Source organism: Spodoptera frugiperda, chromosome 25 (genome assembly GCF_023101765.2).
Source record: "Spodoptera frugiperda isolate SF20-4 chromosome 25, AGI-APGP_CSIRO_Sfru_2.0, whole genome shotgun sequence".
Classification (NCBI taxonomy): Eukaryota; Metazoa; Arthropoda; class Insecta; order Lepidoptera; family Noctuidae; genus Spodoptera; species Spodoptera frugiperda.
In genome coordinates this window covers 10,034,382-10,044,671 of record NC_064236.1, presented here as the reverse complement: position 1 = coordinate 10,044,671, position 10,290 = coordinate 10,034,382, and the positions used below count along the sequence as shown (strand labels likewise).

General features: G+C 44.5%; 1 protein-coding gene across 5 annotated transcripts; it reads left to right on the top strand.

The window, feature by feature from the left end:
• The first annotated feature begins 307 nt into the window (after positions 1-307).
• Positions 308-10,220, top strand: LOC118282322 (uncharacterized PE-PGRS family protein PE_PGRS54). Of its 5 annotated transcripts, none has more exons than XM_050704487.1 (8): positions 308-558; positions 697-861; positions 3,090-3,339; positions 3,494-3,611; positions 3,758-5,934; positions 5,974-7,016; positions 7,953-7,974; positions 8,223-10,220. In XM_050704487.1, the coding sequence occupies exons 1-8, from the start codon at positions 382-384 to the stop codon at positions 10,016-10,018; spliced, it is 5,748 nt and encodes a 1,915-aa protein (XP_050560444.1). In that variant the 5' UTR covers positions 308-381; the 3' UTR covers positions 10,019-10,220. The 5 variants fall into 5 exon arrangements, with proteins under 5 accessions (XP_050560444.1, XP_050560445.1, XP_035459254.2 ...); XM_050704488.1 differs by having other exon boundaries at positions 309-558; positions 3,758-6,183; positions 6,262-7,016; XM_035603361.2 differs by having other exon boundaries at positions 311-558; positions 3,758-4,650; positions 4,696-7,016.
• Positions 10,221-10,290: the final 70 nt, after the last annotated feature.

Here is a 10,290-nt window from a genome sequence, read left to right as displayed (position 1 = left end):
ACGTTTGTGTCTACCATAACAGTTAATATTGATGTATAATATAATCGCTATCTTTTTAATAGAAAAATCCGATTGAAAAATTCAGTCGCTTATAATAATAATATGTTTAGGACATATTGGAAAAAATACATACATTGGAAAATATCATCCGATCCTATCCAAAATTTATCTTACAATGACGTAGATTATGCGTGAAAGACAGATCTGATATATAAAATATCTACTCATATGTGTATAAATAATTAGGCTGTAACATTATCTTTCTTTAAGAGTCATGCTTCCTCAATCTCTAGTTTAAGTGTGGCAAATTAGTTTGCTATCGCCGAAATTAGGTGGGTGAACTTATATCTAGCACGGATTGTGAGTTAGGCCAAGGGTCAGATGGCGGACAGTGCGCCTACGACGCCGGCAGAGTGGCAGAGCGTCGGCGCGCACCACCGCATCGGCATGCGTCGTGTCGCACAGCTTGCCCTGCCGCGGGCCGCGCGCACCAACTTCGTCAACGCTGCTTTTCTTCTGTTACCACTGTTCGGCATTGTTACTGCAGAATCAACACAAGTAAGAATTTCTATTTATTACTTACTTTTCAGTATCTACAGAAGAATGTGCAAATTATGTGAACTTACATACAAGTGTTATTAGATTTAGTACACTGTAATAAAAGTAGCGTGATATTTAATACCCACTTGTTTCCAGCTGCAAATCGTGTGTAAAGACTTTAATTCCCACCGGTGTTTTACTTTGGAATCGGAGTTCACCAATGTGGCTGAGGCGAGGGAAGTCCATTCAAACGCGAATCTGCCTAACAATTGCTTTATTAGCAATTCGAGACTTCAACCAGGAATAAAAAAAGTCATAACGGTAAAATATTTATACTATTTAATTTTGTGTTAAAGAGTTCCATCTATAAATGACTGTGATTGCTTGGCGAAAACGAAGTTATCTCACTATGCATTATGATAAGGCAGAGAAAGCACATGAAGCTCGGCGATATTTATTTACTGTTCGAAAACATATTTTTTTCATCTATTTACTATACAATAAGTTAAGTAGCTTAATAGTCTTGGTAGGCAATAAATCTAACATAATTGTGGTGATAAATATGAATAAATATCAGATGTCTTGAGACAGGCGACGAATGCTTGTGACCCAATTATACTTGTTACAATCTTTGAATATACATAGGAAAGCACTGTACACTGTACTAACTTAGTCATCTTATCAGTACTATTTGAAAGTAACGGTTTGTATTATCTTAAAACTATTCTTGAGTGTTGATAAAATACATTAGCCAACTACGTGAAATACTAAAAGTTTGCTAAATGTGGAACATTATTAATTCTTTCAGTCTCAATGGAAACGTATCGTAATCCTCTTGATATGAAGGTTTAGTAAACTCGTTTAGTTTCTTTAAATATTGCACACGTGCGTATTCCAGGAAATTATATAGAGCATCAGAATCAGGAAATAAAAGCTCTGATACATATATTTCATTAGTGGCCATCCATAAATTACGTCACACGTTAAGGGGGAGGGAGGGGGTCGACGAAGTGTGGCATTGTGTGACAAGGGGTGGGAGGAGTCCTAAATTTTGTGACGTCACATTTAAAACACGAACTTGGAACTATTATCGAAAAACTCATGTCATGTTATGTTAATTTTACTAAAAAAATTTAATTGAAATATAACAAATTTCGAAAATGCTGTTTTAATTAAAACATTATTTCTAGATGTAGCTAACATTATAAAATGTGACGTCACACTAGGGAGGGAGTGGTCTTACAAATGTGACCAATTGTGACAAGGACGGGAGAGGGGGTCAAAAATCAAGAAATTCGTGTGACGTAATTTATGGATGGTCCCTTAGATCTAAACATTACAGAAACGATTCACTCTGACAATAAAAAACTACTAAGTGCCCTATGCAGCTCTGTCAGTGGGTTTACTGGGCATATTCAGCAAAGCAACACACTAGGAAGTCCCTATCGTACTCATCATTATCTCATGTCACTATCCCTCTGCTACGCAAAGACCTATTCTCCATACAGAAGGATTGAGCAATAATAATAAACTACGCCTGCTCAAGACAAAGCGATTTCAAACTAATTTGCAATTATAATTCCAAATTCCCTCACGATGTTTTCCTTCTCCATATTAGTAATATCGAAATATATTTAGAAAAGACATAATAACTTTGGCATTGGTACCGTCGACTCCGTACCCCCAAGCTGTAGAAGTGGGCCGTGAGCCATCATTAACTAACTTCATAGTATATTATGTTAATTTGAGGCGTTTAATAAAACCCCAGAATCTTCTAATAGGCGAGGTTCACCTACCACAATAAAAGTAATGTGAAAAGTCCCTGTCAATCCTGTATTTGTCAAAAAAAAAAATGTTTCAAGTCAGCGTCTAATAATGGGACACTTTCAAAATATACCTCAGAAATGTGGGCCAATTTGTAATGAAAATAATTGCATGATAATAATAATTTAAGTCTCATCTACTTTTATAAGAGAACTCAACATTTGACTAAACAAAGAGTCTTCAAAAGTCATTTCTGCGAACTGACCTGTGTAGTAGAATAATAAAATTTTTGGTGTCTGAATTTTTCACAATTCCTCTATAATGGTATTTAATATTCTGAAAATTTATAAAAATTTTCAACTCTGCGAATTGAAGTATTTTTTTCCATTCGATTTTGGGATCCTATATTGACCGAACAATGCCTAAATATGTGTAACTAGTCAAATGTAGTGTTTTTCTAAATATCTACTTATTAAGAGTCTGGGATATACACTATTTTGTATACAGCATGAAATTACAGTTTAACTTATTACAAAGCTCAAAGCATTAATTATTACGGCCACATGATAACGTTGCGATAGAGCTTGAGTTCTAAACGCAGATATTTTTATTTATCGTATATGTATTAGGAGATAACTTCTTTTTGTCAAGGTTGACCGTGTTTCCTTGGCCTATGTTTCACAACTAATAAATACTATCGTAAATGGAACAAAGAAAACCATTTAATATGTCAAGGCAATCTAACTAAAACACGAATGACTGTATGTACATTGTTTTTAAAACAGGTCACATCGCCTAATGGGTTAACACACTTTCTATTCTGCAAGTCCTTGGTTGTGGGAGTGTTGGACAAGAGAAATATAGCGAGAGTGTTAGAAGGATACCAAAGAGATCGTCGTGAAGCTGCGTACTCTCCCCGAGGTCGGTACAGGGGTCAGACACAGTCCCAATATCTCGCAATAGACCGAGGAAGTGGTAAAGATGAAGGGAAAGCTGAAGCCCATTCCGCTGCAGATTCATCACGAGCGACCGTCGGTAAGAATAGTTGTAAACATTAATTTTTCTAACTTACAAGTTAATGTTTAAGTACAGGTATCAAAGTTACATACATTTCTTAAAGAAATTTACTTGAAGTGAAGAAGACAAGTGATAGTATCTATGATAACAATCAATTAAACATTTATTTCAGTTGGCAACAGCGGCATGGGCCAAGCTCAGAGTCAATCGATGTATGATCCGAGCTGCGATGATTGTTTGGGTCGAAATGATTTGGGAGCAGAAAGTTTGAAACGCCGACCAGGTGAAATGTATGTTTTAAAGAATTTGTCATTTTAATAATTCGGCAGTTATGTTTACGGTAATTTATAATAATTTTTATATACCTGTAATCAAACTAGCTACTACTATGCGGTAAGGCTTAGTTAATAAATATCTAATACATTATTTTTTTCAGTACCAGTCAAAATGGGCCAGGAAGCAACGGTGTTGGAAATGGTTCAAATAGACCAGGTGGACTTGGACCTGGTCAAATGGTCGATCCTAGGACTAGTGGCTATGGAGGAAATAATGAAGGTGGTACACCTGGTAATAACTACAACGGACAGTATGGACATCCTGGTGCAACTGGACCTGGTGCTGGGTATGACCCTGGTAAAGATGGATCTTTAGGCGGTACATCATTTGGGCCAGGACAAGGATATCGACCAGGGCAGGATTCCAATGCCATACCAAATCGGAACAATAATGGAGGTGGAGTAGGTACCCCTGGCACTAAGTATGGAATGGGTGACGGCACACATGGGCCAGGCGGCCCTGGTTCTGGAACAGGCACTGGGGGTCAATATGGACCAGGCGGCCCTGGTTCTGGAACAGGCACTGGGGGTCAATATGGGCCAGGCGGCCCTGGTTCTGGAACAGGCACTGGGGGTCAATATGGACCAGGCGGCCCTGGTTCTGGAACAGGCACTGGGGGTCAATATGGACCAGGCGGCCCTGGTTCTGGAACAGGCACTGGGGGTCAATATGGACCAGGCGGCCCTGGTTCTGGAACAGGCACTGGGGGTCAATATGGACCAGGCGGCCCTGGTTCTGGAACAGGCACTGGGGGTCAATATGGCCCAGGCGGCCCTGGTTCTGGAACAGGCACTGGGGGTCAATATGGCCCAGGCGGCCCTGGTTCTGGAACAGGCACTGGGGGTCAATATGGACCAGGCGGCCCTGGTTCTGGAACAGGCACTGGGGGTCAATATAGACCAGGCGGCCCTGGTTCTGGAACAGGCACTGGGGGTCAATATGGACCAGGTGGCCCTGGTTCTGGAACAGGCACTGGGGGTCAATATGGACCAGGTGGCCCTGGTTCTGGAACAGGCACTGGGGGTCAATATGGACCAGGTGGACCAGGTACGGGAGGAACTGGGCCTGGAATGATTGGAAAGTATGGCCCAACAGACAGTTCTCAAAATGGAAATGGGAACATTGGGCCAGGTAACCAACGATACATACCTGGCGGTTCAAATGATGGAAGTAACATACCACCTGGTTCCTTGATGTTGCCACAAAACGGAGTTGGAACCTATGGTCCAAATCAAAGCGGACGACCAGGAAGCGGCATATACCAAGGCGGTGGTCAAAATGGTTATCCAGTACAAAATGGTCGTTACCCAGGAGGATTAAACTGGCCTGGTCTTAGTGTTCTCGGAGCTGATGGCGTTAATTATTATTGCTGTGTTCCACAAAACGGTCAAGGTAATGGGTACAAACCACCTGGAGTCATTGGTGGAGGCCAAGGTAGTGGTGGACAATACGGACCTGGGGGACAACAAGGTAGTGGCTCAGGTGGCCCTGGTGCGGGTACAGGCGGACAATATGGCCCTGGTACTGGTGGTCAATACGGGCCAGGGGGTACAGGCGGATCATACGGACCAGGTGGCCCTGGTTCAGGTACTGGTACTGGTGGACAATATGGACCTGGTGGACCTGGCAGTGGTTCTGGTGGACAATACGGCCCAGGCGGCTCTGGAAGTCAGTACAGGCCCGGTGGCTCTGGAACTGGAACCGGTACTGGAGGCCAATATGGACCAGGAAGCACTGGAGGTCAATACGGACCAGGCGGTCCTGGTGCTGGAACTGGTACGGGTGGACAATATGGACCAGGCAGTACTGGAGGGCAATATGGGCCTGGTGGTACAGGTTCTGGCACTGGTGGGCAATATGGTCCTGGGGGCCCTGGTGCCGGTGCTGGTACTGGAGGTCAATATGGGCCGGGAAGCCAAGGAGGGCAATATGGGCCTGGTGGCACTGGGAGCGGTACAGGTGGACAATATGGACCAGGTGGTTCAGGTGGACAATACGGCCCAGGTGGTTCAGGTGGCCAATACGGCCCAGGCGGTTCTGGAGGGCAATATGGGCCTGGTGGTTCTGGAGCTGGAACTGGAGGTCAATATGGACCAGGCGGCACTGGTGGCCCTGGTTCTGGAACAGGTACGGGAGGACAATATGGCCCAGGTGGTGCTGGTAGCGGAACTGGAGGGCAATACGGTCCCGGTGGCCCAGGAAGTGGCACTGGTGGGCAATACGGGCCAGGTGGACAAGGTAGCGGCACTGGTGGGCAATATGGACCAGGTGGACCAGGTAGCGGCACTGGTGGGCAATATGGACCAGGTGGACCAGGTAGCGGTACTGGAGGTCAATATGGGCCAGGAGGAACTGGGTCTGGAACGGGAACTGGTGGACAATATGGACCAGGTGGCACTGGAGGACAATATGGGCCTGGTGGTCCCGGTTCTGGAACTGGAGGTCAATATGGACCAGGCACTGGAGGACAATATGGACCAGGCGGCCCTGGTTCAGGAACAGGCACGGGTGGACAATATGGACCAGGTGGGACAGGCACGGGTGGACAATATGGCCCAGGCGGCCCTGGTTCAGGAACAGGCACGGGTGGACAATATGGCCCAGGTGGGTCGGGCACGGGTGGGCAATATGGCCCAGGCGGTCCTGGTTCTGGAACAGGCACTGGAGGACAATATGGCCCAGGCGGCCCTGGTTCTGGAACAGGCACTGGGGGTCAATATGGACCAGGTGGGACAGGTACAGGTGGACAATATGGCCCAGGTGGCCCTGGTTCTGGAGCAGGCACAGGTGGACAATATGGCCCAGGCGGCCCTGGTTCTGGAACAGGTACTGGTGGACAATATGGTCCAGGCGGCCCTGGTTCTGGAACAGGTACTGGAGGACAATATGGACCAGGTGGGACAGGCACTGGAGGACAATATGGCCCAGGTGGGACAGGTACAGGTGGACAATATGGCCCAGGTGGCCCTGGTTCTGAAGCAGGCACTGGGGGTCAATATGGACCAGGCGGCCCCGGTAGTGGAACTGGAGGGCAATACGGTCCAGGTGGCCCTGGAAGCGGCACTGGTGGGCAATATGGGCCGGGTGGACCAGGTAGTGGGACTGGTGGGCCAGGTACGGGTGGACAATACGGGCCCGGTGGTTCCGGTGCTGGAACTGGTGGACAGTATGGCCCAGGTGGCACTGGAGGACAATACGGACCTGGTGGTCCCGGTTCTGGCAGTGGTGGACAATACGGTCCAGGTGGCGGACAATATGGGCCAGGCACTGGAACTGGTGGACAGTATGGACCAGGTGGTGGAAGTGGAAGTGGTGGCCAGTATGGTCCAGGTTCTACATATAATCCTGATAATCAAGCGGTAAGTTTACTGACAATATTTTTTTCAATCATCTACTCATTTACATTTCACGGTGTATTCTTCTTAACCTTGTATTACTTGTACAACATACCTTATTGTAATTTCTTTTAAGAACAAAGACTCGACACAAACAGTTGCATACCCTATGGTATGCCTATGCCGGGGCCACGGTGTATGGCTATCCATACACCGTGGCCCCGGCAGACGGTTGAGACGGCAAGGCTGTGTTTCCAAAGAAACTGAACTGCGCAAAGCTGAGCAGAGACTTATAAAAAAATACTAATCACTTTGCTCAAAATATCATTATCATATTGCTCATCTTCGCTCTGATTCAGTGGAAACAGTGTTAGCGGAGTTGAGTACATTATAATGTATGGTACGCGGTAGTAAGCGGGGCACAGCGGTGTCGAGCTTAGTGGAGCTATGCCAGGTGGAGCAGTGCTGTGCAGTGTAAAGCAGAGCTATGCGGTGTAGATGTGGACGGGGATGCGCGCGTTAGAGCGTGCAGCGGGGCTAAGAGGAGTAACGTGACGTCAGTCTCAGAAGTTGTTTGTTTGTTTGCTCCACTCACCTCTGCTCGGCCCAACTTGGCTCCACTTCACCCAGCTATACAGCTCAACTCTGCATAGCTCATCTTTGCGGAGCTTTAGTGGAAACACCTATCTATTTACACGGCTCTGCTCCGCTGAACTCCAAGTAGCTCCGCTTCTGTGGAAACGCACCCTTCGAGATGTATTGACATTCCCGCGACCGCTGCGGGATGGGAAATCTTATGGTGATATTCCTTTATCCTTACAATGACGTGTTACGTGTTACATAATAAATGCCACTGGACTCGTAGCACTCACATGTCGGGCTACTAGTCAAATAGCAGGATATTTTATTTAGAAGTAATTTATTATGGATTGCGCTAATACATAATGTCCACTATTTCAGGGTTCGGGCGGTAACCAGAATGGTATGTATTTTTAAATTTTGTTTATATTTAATTCACGAAATTAGGGATAATTAAAAAAGCCGGTAATTTGAAATCGGTAAAGATTTTGATTGGGGTTTCACCAGATTACCACGAGTCAGAAATTACGTTGACAAAAATAACCCTTTAACGAATTAAAATCTCATATGTAACTTTAATTGCAAAGCTAGTGGAACACTAAATTAGAATACAATATGGCAAGTTTAATAATTTACTATTTAACTCCTTAGGTGTACCACAAAACGTCATCGATCCCAACTCTATCATTGACGGGGATGACTCAGAAGCTCAAGCAAGTGTAAACCAAGCAGCCAACGGAACAGTCGCATCTGCATCGTCTAAAGGTGGCAACGACAAAGGAAGAGCGCAGACTAATGTACAGGGTACTTATACAGGCAGTGGATCTTTCTCAGCTCAAGCAGAAATTACTGGTGAGAATAAAGCCGCCAGCAGCCAGGTAGCTGGTGACAAAAGAAGTGCCTCAAGTACAGCCCAAGGCAGTGGTCGAAACAATAAATCACAAGCTAATGTAGAACTCGGCTTAGAGACCGGCTCAGTTGTAACTGGATCGCAAAGTGAAGGTATATTGCACTCGTCTAATTCACAAGTCCAAGGTAGTGTTAAAGGAGGTATGGCTGACGCGCAAGCACGAGGACCAGGCAGCACATCTTCACAAGCTCAAATCGGATTCACACCCTACAAAGAAGGTGATAAATCGCACGACACACAGAAAACACCATTCGTTGGAGGAGGCGTAGCTGCTGCACAATCCAGTGGCAGAACTGGCATGTCACAATCACAATTACACGGCACTTTCAAATACGGCATAACATACAACGGTGCTGCTCAGGCAGGATCTAGTTTAGACAAAGATGCAGTATTCCCAAATAGATTACCTTTTGAAAAGATTGACGTTAATGATGCAAGCAACAAGAACATCGACATTAATGATGAACCCAATAAAAACACCAACGTAAACGATGACATCAATAAAAACCTCAACATAAATGATGAAAATCTTAACATCACAGAAACAATAGAATATACTACTCCTGCACCTTCGATTGATCTATCTACAACGGAAATATCGTATGAACCGGGTGTACCAGAACCAGACAAAGATGAGCCACTTGGCCCGCCTGAAGATCCGTTCGACACACATAAACACGAAGATCACCATTTAGATGACCCATCATTGATGCCTACTCGTTCACCGCCAGTAGAAAGTAGACGATCGTTCCAACCATCTTACAATCCAGACGGGGACTACGAATACACTCCAGATAAAGATGATGCTCCACCAGAAGATTACGATGATGGTTTCGGTCCTGAAGGAGCTGATGCTGCCGATAGCGAACAGGGTTATATTAATCCTAGCTACAATGAATTCTCAAGAGATCCTGAAACAACACATCAATCACTCCATAGTCCAAAACGAAAAGGCGTAGAAGTGAGGCAGACGACCGGTGGTAATACGCAACATATATTGCTAGGCTCCTTAACAAATCAAGATGTAGAAATCACGCAAAGGAATTCAGAACGCCCTGATGAAAGTAGAATATACCAACCTGGAGAACGTGTACCAGGTACCGGTGGTTATACAATACCTATTGGATTCACAGGTAGTGTCAAATCTGTAGCGTCTAAAGATAAGACTTACGTAGTTGGTTCCAAAGAATCTCCTTCACAGGCACAAACAGTGTCCCTTACTTCAGGGAGCGGCAGAATTAAATACAAATACCCTCCATACCCAAGGAATGTTAATCCGAAAAATTTAAGGTCATTATACAGTCCCAAACCAGATAATAGTAACAGGTACGTTTCGGTCTCGAAATCAGTGACACGTGACCTGGATGGTGAAAATAATGTTCGGAAACAATATTCTCACACATATTACACAAAATCCTCATCCTGCGGTTATTTTACATTTACTTGTACCATGGTCAGCAGCGCTGAGGGTAGGAAAAAGGTTTGCAAGCCCAAAATTCCCACAAACCCGGATGGAACACCAATGAGGTGTAACTAGATATAGTATAGTAAATAACTTCTATCTTAACAAAATACCTATTTAAATACCTATACATTGTACAGACAAATTCATTACGTAAGATTCATTGGTGCTAGTTATTAAGACACTTTAGATAGTAGTAATTAAAATAAATTTCATAGTATTGTACATACTTTGATAAATATTGTTACTAAAAAATAAATAATATTTACTTGTCCTAGTTTTTGTTTCGTACCTTATATACCGTGATACACGGTGATGTAGCTACATGCAACAAACATTAAACTCTC

Bases quoted from the DNA above. Each gene is read 5' to 3' on its own strand.
- LOC118282322 (XM_035603351.2), top strand. From the start codon at position 382: ATGGCGGACAGTGCGCCTACGACGCCGGCAGAGTGGCAGAGCGTCGGC. The intron at 862-3,089 runs GTAAAATATTTA...TTTTTAAAACAG, and splicing joins GAATAAAAAAAGTCATAACG to GTCACATCGCCTAATGGGTT. The intron at 7,017-7,952 runs GTAAGTTTACTG...CCACTATTTCAG, and splicing joins ATAATCCTGATAATCAAGCG to GGTTCGGGCGGTAACCAGAA.